The 25,511-nt window shown below is 46.3% G+C and overlaps 1 protein-coding gene across 1 annotated transcript in view; it reads right to left on the bottom strand.

Moving 5' to 3' along the window:
• Window positions 1-12,641: 12,641 nt before the first annotated feature.
• Window positions 12,642-25,511, bottom strand: part of HS2ST1 (heparan sulfate 2-O-sulfotransferase 1) — a 347,427-nt gene continuing 334,557 nt past the window's right edge. Inside the window, exons 6-7 of the mRNA XM_063939957.1 lie at window positions 15,809-15,966; window positions 12,642-13,498 (exon numbers count right to left, since the gene is read on the bottom strand). Of these exons, the coding sequence (XP_063796027.1) occupies window positions 13,272-13,498; window positions 15,809-15,966 (385 nt within the window). The 3' untranslated portion in view covers window positions 12,642-13,271. The remainder of the gene's footprint in view (window positions 13,499-15,808; window positions 15,967-25,511) is intronic.

The following is a 25,511-nucleotide window of genomic DNA, read 5'->3' as shown; positions in this document are numbered from 1 at the left end:
TGGCAGGCCTGCCACAGAATGTGCAAGCTGAATTGTACTACAAATCCAACGAGCAATAGTCTGCTTAGAAGCAGGAGCACCCAGCTTGTTGGGTGCATACAGGATAAACAGCGAGTCAGATTTTCTGACTCCAGCCGTCCTGGAAACATATTTTCAGGGCCCTGATAACGTCTAGCAACTTGGAGTCCTCCAAGTCCCTAGTAGCCGCAGGCACCACAATAGGTTGGTTCAGGTGAAACGCTGAAACCACCTTAGGGAGAAACTGAGGACGAGTCCTCAATTCCGCCCTGTCCGAATGGAAAATCAGATAAGGGCTTTTACAGGATAAAGCCGCCAATTCTGACACGCGCCTGGCCCAGGCCAGGGACAACAGCATGACCACTTTCCATGTGAGATATTTTAACTCCACAGATTTAAGTGGTTCAAACCAATGTGACTTTTGGAACCCAAAAACTACATTGAGTTCTCAAGGTGCCACTGGAGGCACAAAAGGAGGCTGTATATGCAGTACCCCTTTTACAACGTCTGAACTTCAGGGACTGAAGCTAGTTCTTTTTGGAAGAAAATTGACAGGGCCGAAATTTGAACCTTAATGGACCCCAATTTCAGGCCCATAGACACTCCTGTTTGCAGGAAATGTAGGAATCGACCCAGTTGAATTTCCTCCGTCGGGCCTTACTGGCCTCGCACCACGCAACATATTTTCGCCAAATGCGGTGATAACGTTTTGCGGTTACATCCTTCCTGGCTTTGATCAGGATAGGGATGACTTCATCCGGAATGCCTTTTTTCCTTCAGGATACGGCGTTCAACCGCCATGCCGTCAAACGCAGCCGCGGTAAGTCTTGGAACAGACAGGGTCCTTGCTGGAGCAGGTCCCTTCTTAGAGGTAGAGGCCACGGATCCTCCGTGAGCATCTCTTGAAGTTCCGGTTACCAAGTCCTTCTTGGCCAATCCGGAGCCACGAATATAGTGCTTACTCCTCTCCATCTTATCAATCTCAGTACCTTGGGTATGAGAGGCAGATGAGGGAACACATACACTGACTGGTACACCCACGGTGTTACCAGAGCGTCTACAGCTATTGCCTGAGGGTCCCTTGACCTGGCGCAATACCTGTCGAGTTTTTCCTAACGGTTTATAATCATGTGGAAGACTTCTGGGTGAAGTCCCCACTCTCCCGGGTGGAGGTCGTGTCTGCTGAGGAAGTCTGCTTCCCAGTTGTCCACTCCCGGAATTGCTGACAGTGCTATCACATGATTTTCCGCCCAGCGAAGAATCCTTGCAGCTTCTGCCATTGCCCTCCTGCTTCTTGTGCCACCCTGTCTGTTTACGTGGGTGACTGCCGTGATGTTGTCCGACTGGATCAATACCGGCTGACCTTGAAGCAGAGGTCTTGCTAAGCTTAGAGCATTGTAAATGGCCCTTAGCTTCAGGATATTTATGTGAAGTGATGTCTCCAGGCTTGACCATAAGCCCTGGAAATTCCTTCCCTGTGTGACTGCTCCCCAGCCTCGCAGGCTGGCATCCGTGGTCACCAGGACCCAGTCCTGAATGCCGAATCTGCAGCCCTCTAGAAGATGAGCACTCTGCAACCAACACAGGAGGGACACCCTTGTTCTTGGTGACAGGGTTATCCGCTGATGCATCTGAAGATGCGACCCAGACCATTTGTCCAGCAGGTCCCACTGGAAAGTTCTTGCGTGGAATCTGCCGAATGGGATTGCTTCGTAGGAAGCCACCATTTTACCCAGAACCCTTGTGCATTGATGCACTGAGACTTGGCTCGGTTTTAGGAGGTTCCTGACTAGCTCTGATAACTCCCTGGCTTTCTCCTCCGGGAGAAACACCTTTTTCTGGACTGTGTCCAGGATCATCCCTAGGAACAGAAGATGAGTCGTCGGAACCAGCTGCGATTTTGGAATATTGAGAATCCAATCGTGCTGCCGCAACACTACCTGAGATAGTGCTACACCGACCTCCAACTGTTCCCTGGATCTTACCCTTATCAGGGAATCGTCCAAGTAAGGGATAACTAAAATTCCCTTCCTTCGAAGGAATATCATCATTTCGGCCATTACCTTGGTAAAGACCCGGGGTGCCGTGGACCAACCATACGGCAGCGTCTGAACTGATAGTGACAGTTCTGTACCATAAACCTGAGGTACCCTTGGTGAGAAGGGTAAATTTGGACATGAAGGTAAGCATCCTCGATGTCCCGAGACATCATGTAGTCCCCTTCTTCCAGGTTTGCAATCACTGCTCTGAGTGACTCAATCTTGAATTTGAACCTCTGTATGTAAGTGTTCAAAGATTTTAGATTTAGAATCGGTCTCACCGAGCCGTCCGGCTTCGGTACCACAACAGTGTGGAATAATACCCCGTTCCTTGTTGCAGGAGGGGTACCTTGATTATCACCTGCTGGGAATACAGCTTGTGAATGGCTTCCAAAACTGTCTCCCTGTCAGAAGGAGACATCGGTAAAGCAGACTTTAGGAAACGGCGAGGGGGAGACGTCTCGAATTCCAATTTGTACCCCTGAGATATCACCTGAAGGATCCAGGGGTCTACTTGCGAGTGAGCCCACTGCGCGCTGAAATTCATTGAGACGGGCCCCCCACCGTGTCCAAATGCCGTTTGAAATCCGCATCACCTGACCACTGTCGTGTCCATAACCCTCTACTGGTAGAAATGGACAACGCACTTAGACTTGATGCCAGTCGGCAAATATTCCGCTGTGCATCACGCATATATAGAAATGCATCTTTTAAATGCTCTATAGGCAAAAATATACTGTCCCTATCTAGGGTATCAATATTTTCAGTCAGGGAATCCGACCACGCCAACCCAGCACTGCACATCCAGGCTGAGGCGATTGCTGGTCGCAGTATAACACCAGTATGTGTGTAAATACATTTTAGGATACCCTCCTGCTTTCTATCAGCAGGATCCTTAAGGGCGGCCATCTCAGGAGAGGGTAGAGCCCTTACAAGCGTGTGAGCGCTTTATCCACCCCCTAGGGGGTGTTTCCCAACGCACTCTAACCTCTGGCGGGAAAGGATATAATGCCAATAACATTTTAGAAATTATCAGTTGTTATCGGGGGAAACCCACGCATCATCACACACCTCATTTAATTTCTCAGATTCAGGAAAACTACAGGTAGTTTTTCCTCACCGAACATAATACCCCTTTTTTGGTGGTACTCGTATTATCAGAAATGTGTAAAACATTTTTCATTGCCTCCATCATGTAACGTGTGGCCCTACTGGAAGTCACATTTGTCTCTTCACCGTCGACACTGGAGTCAGTATCCGTGTCGGCGTCTATATCTGCCATCTGAGGTAACGGGCGCTTTAGAGCCCCTGACGGCCTATGAGACGTCTGGACAGGCACAAGCTGAGTAGCCGGCTGTCTCATGTCAACCACTGTCTTTTATACAGAGCTGACACTGTCACGTAATTCCTTCCAACAGTTCATCCACTCAGGTGTCGACCCCCTAGGGGGTGACATCACTATTACAGGCAATCTGCTCCGTCTCCACATCATTTTTCTCCTCATACATGTCGACACAAACGTACCGACATACAGCACACACACAGGGAATGCTCTGATAGAGGACAGGACCCCACTAGCCCTTTGGGGAGACAGAGGGAGAGTTTGCCAGCACACACCAGAGCGCTATATATATATACAGGGATAACCTTATATAAGTGTTTTTCCCCTTATAGCTGCTGTATCTTTAATACTGCGCGTAATTAGTGCCCCCCCTCTCTTTTTTAACCCTTTCTGTAGTGTAGTGACTGCAGGGGAGAGCCAGGGAGCTTCCCTCCAACGGAGCTGTGAGGGAAAATGGCGCCAGTGTGCTGAGGAGATAGGCTCCGCCCCCTTATCGGCGGCCTTATCTCCCGTTTTTCTATGTATTCTGGCAGGGGTTAAATGCATCCATATAGCCCAGGAGCTATATGTGATGCATTTTTTGCCATCCAAGGTGTTTTTATTGCGTTTCAGGGCGCCCCCCCCCAGCGCCCTGCACCCTCAGTGACCGGAGTGTGAAGTGTGCTGAGAGCAATGGCGCACAGCTGCAGTGCTGTGCGCTACCTTGTTGAAGACAGGACGTCTTCTGCCGCCGATTTTCCGGACCTCTTCTGTCTTCTGGCTCTGTAAGGGGGCCGGCGGCGCGGCTCTGGGACCCATCCATGGCTGGGCCTGTGATCGTCCCTCTGGAGCTAATGTCCAGTAGCCTAAGAAGCCCAATCCACTGTGCACGCAGGTGAGTTCGCTTCTTCTCCCCTTAGTCCCTTGATGCAGTGAGCCTGTTGCCAGCAGGTCTCACTGAAAATAAAAAACCTAAAACTAAACTTTTCACTAAGCAGCTCAGGAGAGCCACCTAGTGTGCACCCTTCTCGTTCGGGCACAAAATCTTAACTGAGGCTTGGAGGAGGGTCATAGGGGGAAGAGCCAGTGCACACCAGGTAGTTCTAAAGCTTTACTTTTGTGCCCAGTCTCCTGCGGAGCCGCTATTCCCCATGGTCCTTACGGAGTCCCCAGCATCCACTTAGGACGTTAGAAAAAATATATTTCCATTACCCAACTTATCTATTAGAAATACGGCTGGTCCAAAATCGGTTCTAATGTGATTTTAATGCTGTTTCTGTATATGTTGCACTGAAACCCCTTTGAAATTAATAAGCTATCAAAGCAAACGGGAAATGCTTGGCACCACTTGAATTTCCAATTGCACGTGATTGCATCCATTGTGTATCAACTGTAGGCGTATTGTATATGAAATGTATATCAAATGTATGCACAAACAACACTTTTAGCTGCAGTTTGCACTGTATGCAAATGCCACATCAGTTGGTAACATACTTCAAATAAATAAAAGTGGTTATTCACTTTCATTTAAATTTGACTTTTTGGTGAGATCAATAGATGACAATACTTTTACAACCAAATTCAAATATGTTGGTTCAATTAGATAAAATGTGCATTATTTACAGCTTTTATTCTGTTTGTAAATGTTAATATTTAAAACACATTACAAAGCACTTGAGTAAAAAATATCCTACAGGAAAATCTACGGAAATAGGAAATCTTTTTACCACAGATCATCAATTGTGTTTTTATGACTTAGCAAAAATGGAAACATACAGAAGATGGGCAACAAATGGATAACGTGCAGTCCGCAGTATGTCTTGATGTATACTAAATGCAAAGAGGGGGTCAGAACTTTTATGAAAACAATTACTGTATATTGTAGGCCCCAATCCTGGAAGATTATTGAGTCAGAAAGCATTACAGCAGAAATAGGTCATTTATCTCAAACTTGGTCCTAGAATAGAAGTACAGGTTGAGTATCCCATATCCATATATTCCGAAATACGGAATATTCCGAAATACGGAATTTTTTGAGTGAGTGAGATAGTGAAACCTTTGTTTTCTGATGGCTCAGTGAACACAAACTTTGTTTAATACACAGAGTTATTAAAAATATTGTATTAAATGACCTTCAGGCTGTGTGTATAAGGTGTATATGAAACATAAATGAATTGTGTGAATGTAGACACACTTTGTTTATTACACAAAGTTATTAAAAATAATGGCTAAAATTACCTTCAGGCTGTGTGTATAAGGTGTATATGTAACATAAATGCATTATGTGCTTATATTTAGGTCCCATCACCATGATATCTCATTATGGTATGCAATTATTCCAAAATACGGAAAAATCCGATATCCAAAATACCTCTGGTCCCAAGCATTTTGGATAAGGGATACTGAACCTGTACTTTGAACTTGAGATGGGGTGTACTTAAAAAATATTTAGTTCATACATATATACAGACATACAAGATAATGCAACCTTTACTGTGAAAGGGAAGGATATGAGAAATCGCAGAGATGTTCTGACTGTGAAGAAAGCACAAGGCAGTGTTCTTATGCAGAGAATAGCGTTTTTAGTAACCAAAGGGTATACTGTAAGATATCTGTAACCAAGTGGACATGGGAGGAGGAAGGGGTTAGGCAGCGAGAATGCTATAGGGCTGTACTTGTAAGGAACAGCCTCTGGGGAAGATGTACTAAGCCGTGGAGAGGGAGAGAGAAACTACCAACCAGTCAGTTCCTGTCATTTCTCTATCGTCCTAGTGGATGCTGGGGTTCCTGAAAGGACCATGGGGAATAGCGGCTCCGCAGGAGACAGGGCACAAAAGTAAAGCTTTCCGATCAGGTGGTGTGCACTGGCTCCTCCCCCTATGACCCTCCTCCAAGCCAGTTAGATTTTTGTGCCCGGCCGAGAAGGGTGCAATTCTAGGTGGCTCTCCTAAAGAGCTGCTTAGAGAAAGTTTAGCTTAGGTTTTTTACTTTACAGTGAGTCCTGCTGGCAACAGGATCACTGCAACGAGGGACAGAGGGGAGAAGAAGTGAACTCACCTGCGTGCAGGATGGATTGGCTTCTTGGCTACTGGACATCAGCTCCAGAGGGACGATCACAGGTACAGCCTGGATGGTCACCGGAGCCTTGCCGCCGGCCCCCTTGCAGATGCTGAAGTAAGAAGAGGTCCAGAATCGGCGGCAGAAGACTCCTCAGTCTTCTAAAGGTAGCGCACAGCACTGCAGCTGTGCGCCATTTTCCTCTCAGCACACTTCACACGGCAGTCACTGAGGGTGCAGGGCGCTGGGAGAGGGGCGCCCTGGGAGGCAAATGAATACCTATTTTGGCTAAAAATACCTCACATATAGCCTCCGGAGGCTATATGGAGATATTTAACCCCTGCCAGAATCCGTTAAGAGCGGGAGACGAGGCCGCCGAAAAAGGGGCGGGGCCTATCTCCTCAGCACACAGCGCCATTTTCCCTCACAGAAAGGCTGGAGGGAAGGCTCCCAGGCTCTCCCCTGCACTGCACTACAGAAACAGGGTTAAAACAGAGAGGGGGGGCACTAATTTGGCGATATGCTTATATATATTAAGATGCTATAAGGGAAAACACTTATATAAGGTTGTCCCTATATAATTATAGCGTTTTTGGTGTGTGCTGGCAAACTCTCCCTCTGTCTCTCCAAAGGGCTAGTGGGTCCTGTCCTCTATCAGAGCATTCCCTGTGTGTGTGTGTGTGCTGTGTGTCGGTACGTGTGTGTCGACATGTAGGAGGACGATGTTGGTGAGGAGGCGGAGCAATTGCCTGTAATGGTGATGTCACTCTCTAGGGAGTCGACACCGGAATGGATGGCTTATTTAGGAAATTACGTGATAATGTCAACACGCTGCAAGGTCGGTTGACGACATGAGATGGCCGACAAACAATTAGTACCGGTCCAGACGTCTCAAAAACACCGTCAGGGGTTTTAAAACGCCCGTTTACTTTAGTCGGTCGACACAGACACAGACAGGGACACTGAATCCAGTGTCGACGGTGAATAAACAAACGTATTCCTTATTAGGGCCACACGTTAAAGGCAATGAAGGAGGTGTTACATATTTCTGATACTACAAGTACCACAAAAGAGGGTATTATGTGGGATGTGAAAAAACTACCATAGTTTTTCCTGAATCAGATAAATTAAATAAAGTGTGTGATGATGCGTGGGTTCCCCCCGATAGAAAATTATGGGCGGTATACCCTTTCCCGCCAGAAGTTAGGGCGCGTTGGGAAACACCCCTTAAGGTGGATAAGGCGCTCACACGCTTATCAAAACAAGTGGCGGTACCGTCTATAGATAGGGCCGTCCTCAAGGACCAGCTGACAGTAGGCTGGAAAAATATCATAAAAAGTATATACACACATACTGGTGTTATACTGCGACCAGCGATCGCCTCAGCCTGGATGTGCAGAGCTGGGGTGGCTTGGTCGGATTCCCTGACTAAAAATATTGATACCCTTGACAGGGACAGTATTTTATTGACTATAGAGCATTTAAAGGATGCATTTCTATATATGCGAGATGCACAGAGGGATATTTGCACTCTGGCATCATGAGTAAATGCGATGTCCATAACTGCCAAAAGATGTTATGGACACGACAGTGGTCAGGTGATGCAGATTCCAAACGGCACAAAGGTGTATTGCCGTATAAAGGAAGAGGAGTTATTTGGGGTCGGTCCATCGGACCTGGTGGCCACGGCAACTGCTGGAAAATCCACCGTTTTTTACCCTAAGTCACATCTCTGCAGAAAAAGACACCGTCTTTTCAGCCTCAGTCCTCTCGTCCCTATAAGATCATATCTGCCCAGGGATAGAGGAAAGGGAAGAAGACTGCAGCAGGCAGCCCATTCCCAGGAACAGAAGCGTTCCACCGCTTCTGACAAGTTCTCAGCATGGCGCTGAGACCGTACAGGACCCCTGGATCCTACAAGTAGTATCCCAGGGGTACAGATTGGAAGGTCGAGACGTTTCCCCTTCGCAGGCTCCTGAAGTCTGCTTTACCAAGGTCTCCCTCCGACAAGGAGGCAGTATGGAAAAAAATTCACAAGCTGTATTCCCAGCAGGTGATAACTAAATTACCCCTCCCACTACAAGAAAAGGGGTATTATTCCACACTATATTGTGGTACTGAAGCCAGAAGGCTAGGTGAGACTTATTCTAAAAATTTTTTTGAACACTTACAAAGGTTCAAATCAAGATGGAGTCACTCAGAGCAGTGATAACGAACCAGGAAGAAGAGGACTATATAGTGTCCCGGGACATCAGGGATGCTTACCTCTATGTCCCAAATTTGCCCTTCTCACTAAGGGTACCTCAGGTTCGTGGTGCAGAACTGTCACTATCAGTTTCAGACGCTGCCGTTTGGATTGTCCACGGCACCCCGGGTCTTTACCAAGGTAATGGCCGAAATGATGATTCTTCTTCGAAGAAAAGGCGTCTTAAGTATCCCTTACTTGGATGATCTCCTGATAAGGGCATAGTCCACGGAGTAGCACTATCTCGGATACTGCTACAACAGCACGGGTGGATTCTAAATATTCCAAAATCGCAGCTGATCCGACGACACGTCTGCTGTGCCTAGGGATGATTCTGGACACAGTCCAGAAGAAGGTGTTTCTCCCGGAAGAGAAAGCCAGGGAGTTATCCGAGCTAGTCAGGAACCTCCTAAAAACAGTGCATCATTGCACAAGGGTCCTGGTAAAAATGGTGGCTTCCTACGAAGCAATTCCATTCGGCAGATTTCACGCAAGAACTTTTCAGTGGGATCTGCTGGACAAATGGCCCGGATCGCATCTTCAGATGCATCAGCGGATAACCCTATATCCAAGGACAAGGGTGTCTCTCCTGTGGTGGTTATAGAGTGCTCATCTTCTAGAGGGCCGCAGATTCGGCATTCAGGATTGGATGCTGGTGACCACGGAGCCCAGCCCGAGAGGCTGGGGAGCAGTCACACAAGGAAAAAATTTCCAGGGAGTGTGATCAAGTCTGGAGACTTTTCTCCACATACATATACTGGAGCTAAGGGTAAATTTATAATGCTCTAAGCTTAGCAAGACCTCTGCTTCAAGGTCAGCCGGTATTGATCCAGTGGGAAAAACATCACGGCAGTCGCCCACGTAAACAGACAGGGCGACACAAGAAGCAGGAGGGCAATGGCAAAAACTGCAAGGACTTTTCGCTGGGCGGAAAATCATGTGATAGCACTGTCAGCAGTGTTTCATCCCGGGAATGGAAACTGGGAAGCAGACTTCCTCAGCAGGCACGACCTCCACCCGGGAGAGTGGAAACTTCATCGGGAAGTTTTTTCCACATGATTGTAAACCGTTGGGAAATACCAAAGGTGGACATGATGGCGTCCCGTCTGAACAAAAAACGGGACAGGTATTGCGCCAGGTCAAGAGACCCTCAGGCAATAGCTGTGGACGTTCTGGTAACACCGTGGGTGTACCAGTCGGTGTATGTGTTCCCTCCTCTGCTTCTCATACCTAAGGTGCTGAGAATTATAAGACGTAGAGGAGTAAGAACTATACTCATGGCTCCGGATTGGCCAAGAAGGACTTGGTACCCGGAACTTCAAGTGATGCTTACAGAGGTCTTATGGCCTCTGCCGCTAAGAAGGGACTTGCTTCAGCAAGTACCATGTCTGTTCCAAGACTTACCGCAGCTGCGTTTGTCGGCATGGCGGTGGAAAGCCGGATCCTAAGGGAAAAAGGCATTCCGGAAGAGGTCATTCCTACCCTGGTCAAAGCCAGAAAGGAGGTGACCGCACAACATTATCACCACATGTGGCGAAAATATGTTGCGTGGTGTGAGGCCAGGAAGGCCCCACAAAGAAATTTCAACTCGGTCGTTTCCTGCATTTCCTGCAAACAGGAGTGTCTATGGGCCTCAAATTGGGGTCCATTAAGGTTCAAATTTCGGCCCTGTCGATTTTCTTCCAGAAAGAATTGGCTTCAGTTCCTGAAGTCCAGAAGTTTGTCAAGGGAGTATTGCATATACAACCCCCTTTTGTGCCTCCAGTGGCACTGTCGGATCTCAACGTAGTTCTGGGATTCCTCAAATCACATTGGTTTAAAACCAGTCAAATCTGTGGATTTGAAGCATCTCACATGAACAGTGACCATGCTCTTGGCCCTGGCCTGGACCAGGCGAGTGTCAAATTGGTGGTTTTTTCTCAAAAAAGCCCATATCTGTTTGTCCATTCGGACAGGGCAGAGCTGCGGACTCGTCCCCAGTTCTCTCCCTAAGGTGGTGTCAGTGTTTCACCTGAACCAGCTTATTGTGGTGCCTTGCACCTACTAGGGACTTGGAGGACTCCAAGTTGCTAGATGTTGTCAGGGCCTGAAAATATGTTCCAGGACGGCTGGAGTCAGGAAAACTGACTTGCTGTTATCCTGTATGCACCCAACAAACTGGGTGCTCTTGCTTCTAAGCAGACTATTGCTAGTTGGATGTGTAATACAATTCAGCTTGCACATTCTGTGGCAGGCCTGCCACAGCCAAAATATGTAAATGCCCATTCCACAAGGAAGGTGGGCTCATCTTGGGCGGCTGCCCGAGGGGTCTCGGCTTTACAACTTTGCCGAGCAGCTACTTGGTCAGGGGCAAACACGTTTGCTAAATTCTACAAATTTGATACCCTGGCTAAGGAGGACCTGGAGTTCTCTCATTCGGTGCTGCAGAGTCATCCGCACTCTCCCGCCCGTTTGGGAGCTTTGGTATAATCCCCATGGTCCTTTCAGGAACCCCAGCATCCACTAGGACGATAGAGAAAATAAGAATTTACTTACCGATAATTCTATTTCTCGGAGTCCGTAGTGGATGCTGGGCGCCCATCCCAAGTGCGGATTATCTGCAATACTTGTACATAGTTACAAAAATCGGGTTATTATTGTTGTGAGCCATCTTTTCAGAGGCTCCGCTGTTATCATACTGTTAACTGGGTTTAGATCACAAGTTGTACGGTGTGATTGGTGTGGCTGGTATGAGTCTTACCCGGGATTCAAAATTCCTCCCTTATTGTGTACGCTCGTCCGGGCACAGTACCTAAGTGGCTTGGAGGAGGGTCATAGGGGGAGGAGCCAGTGCACACCACCTGATCGGAAAGCTTTACTTTTGTGCCCTGTCTCCTGCGGAGCCGCTATTCCCCATGGTCCTTTCAGGAACCCCAGCATCCACTACGGACTCCGAGAAATAGAATTATCGGTAAGTAAATTCTTATTTTTTCAAACACAGCATGTAACATTTCAGTTTTTAGCTGATTGGCTGGTACTTTATCTCTCTCCGCTTTATCACTCTCCAAGACTTACTACATTTTCCCCTCTGTGTATTGTGGGCAGTGTAATTTCTTGGTACTATAGACAACATGGAGGCAGTAGCGCCACTAGGGGAGTGCAGGCTGCACCCGGGTGTCTCCAAAATGCCAGCTTCTCCTCAGTACCAGGAGCTGGGTGCTGCACTGTGACATTATGTGCAGCTAGGCGAGTCTCTGCGGGCAGCCCTGCATGCCCCCCGGAGTGAAGAAAACGAGGGTCAGGCTGCTAGACCACACCCCTTCCCTCTAGGCCACCCTCCTCCATTTTTGGGCATGCACATGCAGTGGGCTTTACAGTGCACCAGGTGTCACTGACCCAATGATGCCCCTGCATGGAGAAGAATGAAGAGGAGCAAATTGTGTAATAGGTTATCAATAATGCTCTACCGGTCATAGTGGAGGAATGTTGTAAAGTGGACACTGTAGGGAAATATTATTAATCATTTTTAATAGTCTTTAAAAAACATGTCTGCGCTTGTTTATATAGTTATAAATCTTTACTTGTAATATGTTTAAATGTATTAGCGTATGGTGACAGGGTTTTTTCTAGGCGTTGTTCAAGGACTATGTGGTGGGAAAGTAACATATGACAAAAGGAGTTTGGTAAATGTGTGGCATATAGAGAGTTAGCAACCAATTGACTATGGGGAAATGTATTAAGCCTTCTAAAGACGGATAAAGTGGACAAGTGGTGAAATTACCCACTCCGCCTCTATCTAGCATTTATCAAATGTATTCTGTAAAATGATAGGTAGAAGCTGATTGGTTTATATAGGCAACTTCCCCACTCTTCAGAAGACTTGACACGTTTACTACAAGTCCCCAAAACCATAAAACAAGACAAGTGCATACCGTGTAATCATTTATCTGTAATACTTTCCAAATAAAGGATCTAACCATCGTAGATTTGTTCAGCAACAAAAGCCATTAAATACATTTATTCATAAAAAAGAAGTGAACCACTTTTTAGAAACCAATGGTTAGGGAACTAAAATGTAGCAAAAGAAAAACAAAACAAAAAAAATACATATACTGCTTTCTTTGAGTTGTTAGTTAATTAGAGCCAACAGTATTCTAATTAAGCACCAGTGTGAAAATGGACAAGTTACACAGCAGCATGAGTCAATACAAATCTTGAAGGTGTTTAAATATTCACAGGTACATGTTCAGTAACAAGTATTTCAAATTAAAACACAAAATAAAACTGGAAGGAAACACAAAGTTTAAAAAAGAAAAATAGTTTGGTTTTGTCTGTACAGTGTATATTCCGGACTGTCCAGTGCCCATTTGCTCACGTTAAATCCTCACATATTGTATTTATCAGTATGATCATGTGGCAGTACTTGGAGATCACCTCAAGGTCTCGTTTTCTTAGTGGCGAACATTTGATATGGCTCATTTGATGACAACCTTAGCAAGTCACCAATGAACCGTCTTAAGGGTATAATTACCAACCGAGTCTGTAGGCCTGAAATTAAAGTCTTATGAACAAAGGTGTAGTCCATTAAATTAAAATAGCACACACTGTGTCCTTAGTTTGACTTTGGGTAAATTTTTTCATAGAAAAAGTTCTGTGCCAGTAAGTAGAGTTCACCATCTTTTTCTCGAACCGCGTGTGCCCTGACGAACTGAAATTGCTCAAGTGCAAACTCGTAAAACTCATTCTCCATTTTCCATATGTCTGACTGCTGAAGCTTTGCGGTGGTCTCCTTGGAAGGTGCTTTCTTCTCCGTTGTTTTTCTTAGGTGGGACTTTTTACCTTTATATTTATAGAAGCAAGATAGTAAGTTAGAAAGATAGAGAAAAACAAACAAAAAATATTGACAATTGTAATCTAAAGGTGGGTACACACTGTGCGATACGCTCCATGAGTGATATCGCACAATATTTACCCTCCCTGGACATCGATATAGAGCATACACACTGACGTCATGCTGCGGGCCGGTCCATGGATGTAGCTTTTGGACAATAAGTCCAAATTAAGCTGCATGTATGGCCAACAGCAAGGGTCGTTAATGACCCCCGGGAACGCACATTGGCCGTCGCTTGCAGCGTACACACTGTGCAATATTTTAGTCAATATCGCTCAGAAGAGGAGAAATGAGCGATATTGACTGAAATATCGTACAGTGTGTAATTATTTGTGATATTCAAAAATGTAGATGTGTCTGGAATTTATATATTACTACTCGGAAAAAAGTCTGTAAAGGTTAATGGTTTTATACTAATAAATAGGGAAGAAGCTTGATTACCAGCTTTTTAAAAAGTTAAATTAGCAAATGTAATATTCAATACAAAGGAGGAAATTCAAATGTTTGAAAAGTCGGTTGGGTGTCTGTTTTTTCCTGTCTATTCGACACCCAACTGACTTTTCAAACATTTGAATTCCCCCCAAAATATATGTGTGGATCAGCCTTTAAAAAAAGGACATACCCAAACACCACATAGCTGATAAAGATAGCAATGCTAAGGCAATTTGACCTTATTTAACAAGAGTATATAACTATATGTAAGTGTTCACTGTAGTTGCCAGATTCTGATTAGTTAAGAGGTGGTATTTTCATTTTAAAGGGCAAACCTTTAGACGTGATGTATCGTACAGCTACTGTAGCTATACATCATGTATTGCCCATCAACATTAAAATATGGTCAGCATCCTGCACCTACAGTTATCACTATATAAGTCTTTGTCTACTTTTCATTAATTTTCCCATGTTACTCTTGGAACACCTGGTAGCAAACTACCATTACCCAATATCATGATGGACTTTATTTAGTTTTTAAAGTTTCCCTGGTTAGAACAATCTGTAATTCACAGGCGTAGCAATAACTGTCCCTGTGAGATACAGCCCCGGCATAGGACTCATTAACATTATGGAATAACGCCTACTGACACTGCATGCATCTAGTGCTGGTTTCTGGAGCTGGACGAAGCTGCTGGAGAAGGATCGTAAAATCCCTCTCTTCCAAACAGGTCTCCTCAGGCATAAAGCAGTTTGTGCCATTGAAGAACAACGTGAACCGATGGGCTAAATACGAAACGTTTCATCCAATACATAGTGGTCAGACCACAGTCCCCATTAATAATAATGGAGATTGAGATCTGCAGCAGTAATACGGCTATTACTACATAAAAACAATTGATAAAATAATGCTGAAACAGCAGTTTCTACATAATTTTTGGAAGAGAAAACAATCCTTGATAAATAGGCCCCTTAATCAGTTTGAAGCACTACTTTACAATTTTATACATGCATGCACGAATATTATATATAATTATATTACAATTCTAAACAAGGGGAAATAGATTCTGGTTTCAGGAACGGTCATACAGATTTGCCAGCATCTAAATAGAAATGTTAAATATAAATAAATACAAATAATAATTGATTACTATGGCTTCTGCTACACAGATGATTTCATTATATATTGCCAAAATTAAACACTAATGTGTGACACAGGCCAAGAGGCTGCAGTGACTCAATTTAGACAGGCAGCACAGCTAGTATTAATTATGAAAATCTAACGCCTGTAATTAAAAACTGCCTATAATCCCAGGTGATCCTACAGATTTGTTTGCAAGTAGGGGCCAGCTATGACGGTTGGCATTCTTTTATTTGGGAATACAAAATGAGAAACTAGTTTGGGCTCTACCGCTGGGTTCTCACGATGTTACTTTATAGTAAAGGTGTACTCATTGAAGAGTATTTGGTAAAGCTATTGATAACATAAAGTGGGTACATAATAAAATATGTATAGACATTCCCAGTGTTTCTGAATACAGCAATACAAGAACTGACTCAATATAACATGTATTCTGTACATGCCAATACGCGTCTTCTCAAATAATCTCCAAATAATAAATACGGTTTTAATTAACCAGCATACATACTCCCACTGCTGTGAAATGAGGCGGATGGGCTACATTTTTTAAATAATCAAACAAGGAGGTGTGTTAGAGCAAGCCGGACCGATAACCATCTACATTGCTGTTCTGCAATGTGTTCAAGCAAAACATTACTGATCCTAACGGGAAGCACCACAGAATAATGACGTTGCATCAAAATACCTGAGCGATAGAGCTCCGTGGCGCCTCTAAAAAACCGCGGCAAAGCAGCTTCCAGCAACATAATGAAATCCTCAAGCTCTTCCGTGACTCCGACAAGAAAGTATTCATTAACCAGGTTGTACTTGGCTTGATCCAGGGCCCATTTGCTCCCCACATTCCTGAAACGACAGTTTAGTTAAAGGTACCATATGGCTGTAAGGAACAGATTCTAAGCTTTCAACTAAAGAAAAAAAAAAAAAAAGTGTAAAGGGAAAGCAGGAAGGACAAGAAAGAAAAAACAGCATATTACAAACTTATTGCTCATCATATTTTGCATCATTACATTTGTTACTATGGTAACGGAAGTAAAGTGTCAAGAGAGATATTTTTTTTGTCAAGATGAATTGTTGGCAATAGTTTTCTTTTCTTTTTTTAGCTTGAACCTTAGACTTGGAAATATTTGAGAGGTAAAATACTTTAGCATGCAGAAAATAGCTATTATGTTAAACATACAATGTACATTTTACGTGCTAGGTGTTTGGCTCCTGATCGGCTAATGAGATGCAGGAAAAAAACAAGACTTTAGGAAATGTATGATCTTTGGTCTCTTTGGGAATCATTAAAATAATATGATGCTAACAGCCTGCAGCTGCAGGTTAGGTGAAATAACATTTTTTCGAGGGATTAGGAGTACCTAACACCACAATAACCGTTTTATATCTTCTCGCTCAACAAATAATTTGAGAAAAGTGGGTACTAAAGCAGCAGCTATAGAGCTATAAAAGCTGTACAATCGTAATCTTCATGCTGTAATGCGTGTATAGAGAGAGCAAGAGCTACCCTAAAAAGTATTATTTAGACAATAAAAATCCAGGAATTGTACGACAGCCACAATGTCCTATGGGTGGCCAGAAGTCCACGGCTGGTTCTCATGGGAAGTGTCTTGCAGCATGCAATGAATAAGCCTTCTATTTAATAATTGTTTTATGCATGGAGTGATTTCAAACCATCAATACTATATAAGGCTGCAGGCAGAGTAATAATAAGAATTTACTTACCGATAATTCTATTTCTCGTAGTCCGTAGTGGATGCTGGGGACTCCGTAAGGACCATGGGGAATAGCGGCTCCGCAGGAGACTGGGCACAAAAGTAAAGCTTTAGAACTACCTGGTGTGCACTGGCTCCTCCCCCTATGACCCTCCTCCAAGCCTCAGTTAGGATACTGTGCCCGGACGAGCGTACACAATAAGGAAGGATTTTGAATCCCGGGTAAGACTCATACCAGCCACACCAATCACACCATATAACTTGTGATCTAAACCCAGTTAACAGCATGATAACAGAGGAGCCTCTAGAAAAGATGGCTCACTACAGCAATAACCCGATTTTTTGGTAACAATAACTATGTACCAGTATTGCAGACAATCCGCACTTGGGATGGGCCCCCAGCATCCACTAAGGACTACGAGAAATAGAATTATCGGTAAGTAAATTCTTATTTTCTCTAACGTCCTAAGTGGATGCTGGGGACTCCGTAAGGACCATGGGGATTATACCAAAGCTCCCAAACGGGCGCGAGAGTGCGAATGACTCTGCAGCACCAAATGAGAGAACTCCAGGTCCTCCTCAGCCAGGGTATCAAATTTGTAGAATTTTACAAACGTATTTGCTCCTGACCAAGTAGCTGCTCGGCAAAGTTGTAAAGCCGAGACCCCTCGGGCAGCCGCCCAAGATGAGCCCACCTTCCTTGTGGAATGGGCTTTTACAGATTTTGGCTGTGGCAGGCCTGCCACAGAATGTGCAAGCTGAATTGTACTACAAATCCAACGAGCAATAGTCTGCTTAGAAGCAGGAGCACCCAGCTTGTTGGGTGCATACAGAATAAACAACGAGTCAGATATTCTGACTCCAGCCGTCCTGGAAACCTATATTTCCAGGGCTCTGACAACGTCTAGCAACTTGGAGTCCTCCAAGTCCCTAGTAGCCGCAGGCACCACAATAGGTTTATTCAGGTGAAACGCTGAAACCACCTTAGGGAGAAACTGAGGACAAGTCCTCAATTCCGCCCTGTCCGAATGGAAAATCAGATGAGGGCTTTTACAGGATAAAGCCGCCAATTCTGACACGCACCTGGCCCAGGCCAGGGCCAACAGCATGACCACTTTCCATGTGAGATATTTTAACTCCACATATTTAAGTGGTTCAAACCAATGTGACTTTTGGAACCCAAAAACTACATTTAGATCCCAAGGTGCCACTGGAGGCACAAAAGGAGGCTGTATATACAGTACCCCTTTCACAAACGTCTGAACTTCAGGGACTGAAGCTAGTTCTTTTTGGAAGAAAATTGACAGGGCCGAAATTTGAACCTTGATGGACCCCCATTTCAGGCCCATAGACACTCCTGTTTGCAGGAAATGTAGGAATCGACCTAGTTGAAAAATTCCTCCGTCGGGGCCTTACTGGCCTCGCACCACGCAACATATTTTCGCCAATGCGGTGATAATGTTTTGCGGTTATATCTTTCCTGGCTTTGATCAGGATAGGAATGACTTCATCCGGAATGCCTTTCTCCTTCAGGATCCGGCGTTCAACCGCCATGCCGTCAAACGCAGCCGCGGTAAGTCTTGGAACAGACAGGGTCCTTGCTGGAGCAGGTCCCTTCTTAGAGGTAGAGGCCACGGATCCTCCATGAGCATCTCTTGAAGTTCCGGTTACCAAGTCCTTCTTGGCCAATCCGGAGCCACGAATATAGTGCTTACTCCTCTCCATCTTATAATTCTCAGTACCTTGGGTATGAGAGGCAGAGGAGGGAACACATACACTGACTGGTACACCCACTGTGTTACCAGAGCGTCCACAGCTATTGCCTGAGGGTCCCTTGACCTGGCGCAATACTTGTCGAGTTTTATAAACATGTGGAAGACTTCTGGGTGAAGTCCCCACTCTCCCGGGTGGAGGTCGTGTCTGCTGAGGAAGTCTGCTTCCCAGTTGTCCACTCCCGGAATGAATACTGCTGACAGTGCTATCACATGATTTTCCGCCCAGCGAAGAATCCTTGCAGCTTCAGCCATTGCCCCCCTGCTTCTTGTGTCACCCTGTCTGTTTACGTGGGTGACTGCCGTGATGTTGTCCGAATGGATCAACTCCGGGTGACCTTGAAGCAGAGGTCTTGCTGAGCTTAGAGCATTGTAAATGGCCCTTAGCTTCAGGATATTTATGTGAAGTGATGTCTCCAGGCTTGACCATAAGCTCTGGAAATTCCTTCCCTGTGTGACTGCTCCCCAGCCTCGCAGGCTGGCATCCGTGGTCACCAGGACCCAGTCCTGAATGTGCGGCCCTCTAGAAGATGAGCACTCTGCAACCACCACAGGAGAGACACCCTTGTGCTTGGTGACAGGGTTATCCGCTGATGCATCTGAAGATGCGACCCGGACCATTTGTCCAGCAGGTCCCACTGGAAAGTTCTCGCGTGGAATCTGCCGAATGGGATTGCTTCGTAGGAAGCCACCATTTTTCCCAGAACCATTTCATTGATGTACGGAGACTTGGCTCGGTTATAGGAGGTTCCCGACTAGCTCGGATAACTCCCTGACTTTCTCCTCCGGGAGAAACACCTTTTTCTGGACTGTGTCCAGGATCATCCCTAGGAACAGAAGACGAGTCGTCGGAATCAGCTGCGATTTTGGAATATTGAGAATCCAATCGTGCTGCCGCAACACTACCTGAGATAGTGCTACACCGACCTCCAACTGTTCCCTGGATCTTACCCTTATCAGGGAATCGTCCAAGTAAGGGATAACTAAAATTCCCTTCCTTCGAAGGAGTATCATCATTTCGGCCATTACCTTGGTAAAGACCCGGGGTGCCGTGGACCATCCATACGGCAGCGTCTGAAACTGATAGTGACAGTTCTGTACCATAAACCTGAGGTACCCTTGGTGAGAAGGGTAAATTGGGACATGAAGGTAAGCATCCTTGATGTCCCGAGACATCATGTAGTCCCCTTCTTCCAGGTTCGCAATCACTGCTCTGAGTGACTCAATCTTGAATTTGAACCTCCGTATGTAAGTGTTCAAAGATTTTAGATTTAGAATCGGTCTCACCGAGCCGTCCGGCTTCGGTACCACAACAGTGTGGAATAATACCCCGTTCCCTGTTGCAGGAGGGGTACCTTGATTATCACCTGCTGGGAATACAGCTTGTGAATGGCTTCCAAAACTGCCTCCCTGTCAGAAGGAGACATCGGTAAAGCCGACTTTAGGAAACGGCGAGGGGGAGACGTCTCGAATTCCAATTTGTACCCCTGAGATATCACCTGAAGGATCCAGGGGTCTACTTGCGAGTGAGCCCACTGCGCGCTGAAATTCATTGAGACGGGCCCCCACCGTGCCTGATTCTGCTTGTAAAGCCCCAGCGTCATACTGAGGGCTTGGCAGAGGCGGGAGAGGGCTTCTGTTCCAGGGAACTGGCTGATTTCTGCAGCCTTTTTCCTCTCCCTCTGTCACGGGGCAGAAATGAGGAACCTTTTGCCCGCTTGCCCACGAAAAGACTGCGCCTGATAATACGGCGTCTTCTTATGTTGAGAGGCGACCTGGGGTACAAACGTGGATTTCCCAGCAGTTGCCGTGGCCACCAGGTCTGAAAGACCGACCCCAAATAACTCCTCCCCTTAATAAGGCAATACTTCCAAATGCCGTTTGGAATCCGCATCACCTGACCACTGTCGTGTCCATAACCCTCTACTGGCAGAAATGGACAACGCACTTAGACTTGATGCCAGTCGGCAAATATTCCGCTGTGCATCACGCATATATAGAAATGCATCTTTTAAATGCTCTATAGGCAATAATATACTGTCCCTATCTAGGGTATCAATATTTTCAGTCAGGGAATCCGACCACGCCAACCCAGCACTGCACATCCAGGCTGAGGCGATTGCTGGTCGCAGTATAACACCAGTATGTGTGTAAATACATTTTAGGATACCCTCCTGCTTTCTATCAGCAGGATCCTTAAGGGCGGCCATCTCAGGAGAGGGTAGAGCCCTTGTTCTTACAAGCGTGTGAGCGCTTTATCCACCCTAGGGGGTGTTTCCCAACGCACCCTAACCTCTGGCGGGAAAGGATATAATGCCAATAACATTTTTATCAGTTGTTATCGGGGGAAACCCACGCATCATCACACACCTCATTTAATTTCTCAGATTCAGGAAAACTACAGGTAGTTTTTCCTCACCGAACATAATACCCCTTTTTGGTGGTACTCGTATTATCAGAAATGTGTAAAACATTTTTCATTGCCTCAATCATGTAACGTGTGGCCCTACTGGAAGTCACATTTGTCTCTTCACCGTCGACACTGGAGTCAGTATCCGTTTCGGCGTCTATATCTGCCATCTGAGGTAACGGGCGCTTTAGAGCCCCTGACGGCCTATGAGACGTCTGGACAGGCACAAGCTGAGTAGCCGGCTGTCTCATGTCAACCACTGTCTTTTATACAGAGCTGACACTGTCACGTAATTCCTTCCAACAGTTCATCCACTCAGGTGTCGACCCCCTAGGGGGTGACATCACTATTACAGGCAATCTGCTCCGTCTCCACATCATTTTTCTCCTCATACATGTCGACACAAACGTACCGACACACAGCACACACACAGGGAATGCTCTGATAGAGGACAGGACCCCACTAGCCCTTTGGGGAGACAGAGGGAGAGTTTGCCAGCACACACCAGAGCGCTATATATATACAGGGATAACCTTATATAAGTGTTTTTCCCCTTATAGCTGCTGTATTTTTAATACTGCGCGTAATTAGTGCCCCCCTCTCTTTTTTAACCCTTTCTGTAGTGTAGTGACTGCAGGGGAGAGCCAGGGAGCTTCCCTCCAACGGAGCTGTGAGGGAAAATGGCGCCAGTGTGCTGAGGAGATAGGCTCCGCCCCCTTCTCGGCGGCCTTATCTCCCGTTTTTCTGTGTATTCTGACAGGGGTTAAATTCATCCATATAGCCCAGGAGCTATATGTGATGCATTTTTTTGCCATCCAAGGTGTTTTTATTGCGTCTCAGGGCGCCCCCCCCCCAGCGCCCTGCACCCTCAGTGACCGGAGTGTGAAGTGTGCTGAGAGCAATGGCGCACAGCTGCAGTGCTGTGCGCTACCTTGTTGAAGACAGGACGTCTTCTGCCGCCGATTTTCCGGACCTCTTCTGTCTTCTGGCTCTGTAAGGGGGCCGGCGGCGCGGCTCTGGGACCTATCCATGGCTGGGCCTGTGATCGGTCCCTCTGGAGCTAATGTCCAGTAGCCTAAGAAGCCCAATCCACTCTGCACGCAGGTGAGTTCGCTTCTTCTCCCCTTAGTCCCTCGATGCAGTGAGCCTGTGGCCAGCAGGTCTCACTGAACATAAAAAACCTAAAACTAAACTTTTCACTAAGCAGCTCAGGAGAGCCACCTAGTGTGCACCCTTCTCGTTCGGGCACAAAAATCTAACTGAGGCTTGGAGGAGGGTCATAGGGGGAGGAGCCAGTGAACACCAGGTAGTTCTTAAGCTTTACTTTTGTGCCCAGTCTCCTGCGGAGCCGCTATTCCCCATGGTCCTTACGGAGTCCCCAGCATCCACTTAGGACGTTAGAGAAATTTACTTAACCAGCTGGCCAAGTCACATTGAGGCCCCATAATGTAGTTGTCAGATTAGTGCACATGGGGGCTGATCTGGTGTCGGCGGATCTCTTCATACAGACGCAAAATGACAAGCTTTAGCATATAGCTCATGCACAGAAGCAATTTATGCATAGTGGAGTATTTTCTTAGCCAGAGCTATCTTTGTGTGAAATTTGTGTTTCGCTGCTGAAATGGGCAGCTACAATGCAATCACACGGAACTGTGCTGAAGTGCAGGAGTGCCATGAGTGTGACGTGGGCGTGTAACTAGTGTCCTGCGCGAGTGGCGTGTACTTTGTGCCAGACTCGGAGTCATCCCATGGGCAGATAGTATATCACCTTTCTCTGATGTCCTAGTGGATGCTGGGACTCCGTAAGGACCATGGGGAATAGCGGCTCCGCAGGAGACAGGGCACAAGAATAAAAGCTTTAGGATCAGGTGGTGTGCACTGGCTCCTCCCCCTATGACCCTCCTCCAAGCCTCAGTTAGATTTTTGTGCCCGAACGAGAAGGGTGCAGGCTAGGTGGCTCTCCTGAGCTGCTTAGAATAAAAGTTTAATTTAGGTTTTTTATTTTCAGTGAGTCCTGCTGGCAACAGGCTCACTGCATCGTGGGACTAAGGGGAGAAGAAGCGAACTCACCTGCGTGCAGAGTGGATTGGGCTTCTTAGGCTACTGGACATTAGCTCCAGAGGGACGATCACAGGTACAGCCTGGATGGGTCACCGGAGCCGCGCCGCCGTCCCCCTTAAAGAGCCAGAAGAGACGAAGAGGTCCGGTGAAATCGGCGGCAGAAGACAATCCTGTCTTCAGACTAAGGTAGCGCACAGCACCGCAGCTGTGCGCCATTGCTCTCAGCACACTTCACACTCCGGTCACTGAGGGTGCAGGGCGCTTGGGGGGGAGCGCCCTGAGACGCAATATAAATGATAATACCTTAGGTGGCAAAAGAATACATCACATATAGCTCCTGGGCTATATGGATGTATTTTAACCCCTGCCATTTTTACACAAAAAAGCGGGAGATAAGGATGTCGTGAAGGGGCGGAGCCTATCTCCTCAGCACACAAGCGCCATTTTCCCCTCACAGTTCCGCTGGAAGGACGGCTCCCTGACTCTCCCCTGCAGTCCTGCTTCAGAATCAGGGTAAAAAAGAGAAGGGGGGGCACTATTGGCAGCAAATGACAATATAAACAGCAGCTATAAGGGAATAACACTTATATAAGGTTATCCCTGTATATATATATATATATATATATATATATATATATATATAGCGCTGGGTGTGTGCTGGCAGACTCTCCCTCTGTCTCTCCAAAGGGCTCGTGGGGTCCTGTCCTCTATCAGAGCATTCCCGTGTGTGTGCTGTGTGTCGGTACGTGTGTGTCGACATGTATGAGGAGGAAAATGATGTGGAGGCGGAGCAATTGCCTGCGTTAGTGATGTCACCCCCTAGGGAGTCGACACCTGACTGGATGATCGTGTTCAAACAATTAAGTGATAATGTCAACACTTTGCAAAAAACTGTTGACAACATGAGACAGCCGGCAAATCAATTAGTGCCTGTCCAGGCGTCTCAGACACCGTCAGGGGCCCTAAAACGCCCGTTACCTCAGTGGGTCGACACAGACCCAGACACAGATACAGAGTCTAGTGTCGACGGTGATGAGTCGAACGTAATGTCCAGTAGGGCCACACGTTACATGATCACGGCAATGAAGGAAGCATTGCACATTTCTGACACTACAAATACCACTAAGAAGGGTATTATGTGGGGGGTGAAAAAACTACCAATAGTTTTTCCTGAGTCAGATGAATTGAATGAGGTATGTGATAAAGCGTGGGTTTCTCCCGACAAAAAACTGCTAATTTCTAATAAATTATTGGCACTATATCCTTTCCCATCAGAGGTTAGGACACGTTGGGAAACACCCCCTAGGGTAGATAAAGCGCTCACACGTTTATCTAAACAAGTAGCGTTACCGTCTCCTGATACGGCCACCCTCAAAGAACCAGCTGATAGAAGGCTGGAAAATATCCTAAAAAGTATATACACACATACTGGTGTTATACTGCGACCAGCAATCGCTTCAGCCTGGATGTGCAGTGCTGGAGTCGCGTGGTCGGATTCCCTGACTGAAAATATTGATACCCTGGATAGGGACAATATATTGTTAACTATAGAGCATTTGAAGGATGCATTACTATATATGCGTGATGCACAGAGGGATATTTGCACCCTGGCATCAAGAGTAAGTGCTATGTCCATCTCTGCCAGAAGAACGTTATGGACGCGTCAGTGGTCAGGGGATGCGGATTCCAAACGACATATGGAAGTATTGCCGTATAAAGGGGAGGAGTTATTTGGGGCTGGTCTTTCGGACCTGGTGGCCACGGCAACGGCTGGAAAGTCCACCTTCTTACCCCAGGTCACTTCACATCAACAGAAAAAGACACCGTCTTTTCAAACTCAGTCCTTTCGTTCCCATAAATACAAGCGAGCAAAAGGCCATTCCTTTCTGCCCCGGGGCAGAGGAAGGGGAAAAAGACTGCACCATGCAGCCGCTTCCCAGGATCAGAAGCCTTCCCCTGCTTCTGCCAAGTCTTCAGCATGACGCTGGGGCTTTACAAGCAGACTCAGACTTGGTGGGGGCCCGTCTCAAGAATTTCAACGCGCAGTGGGCTCACTCGCAAGTGGATCCCTGGATTCTACAGGTAGTATCGCAGGGGTACAAACTGGAATTCGAGGCGTTTCCCCCTCGCCGGTTCCTGAAGTCTGCTCTGCCAAAGTCTCCCTCCGACAGGGAGGCAGTTCTGGAAGCCATTCACAAGCTGTATTCCCAGCAGGTGATAATCAAGGTACCCCTCCTACAACAAGGAAAGGGGTATTATTCCACGCTGTTTGTGGTACCGAAGCCGGACGGCTCGGTGAGACCAATTTTAAATCTGAAATCCTTGAACACTTACATAAAAAGGTTCAAATTCAAGATGGAATCACTCAGAGCGGTGATAGCGAACCTGGAAGAAGGGGACTATATGGTGTCTCTGGACATCAAAGATGCTTAT

Source organism: Pseudophryne corroboree, chromosome 9 (assembly GCF_028390025.1).
Source record: "Pseudophryne corroboree isolate aPseCor3 chromosome 9, aPseCor3.hap2, whole genome shotgun sequence".
Lineage (NCBI taxonomy): Eukaryota > Metazoa > Chordata > Amphibia > Anura > Myobatrachidae > Pseudophryne > Pseudophryne corroboree.
This window is presented reverse-complemented; position numbering and strand designations above follow the sequence as displayed.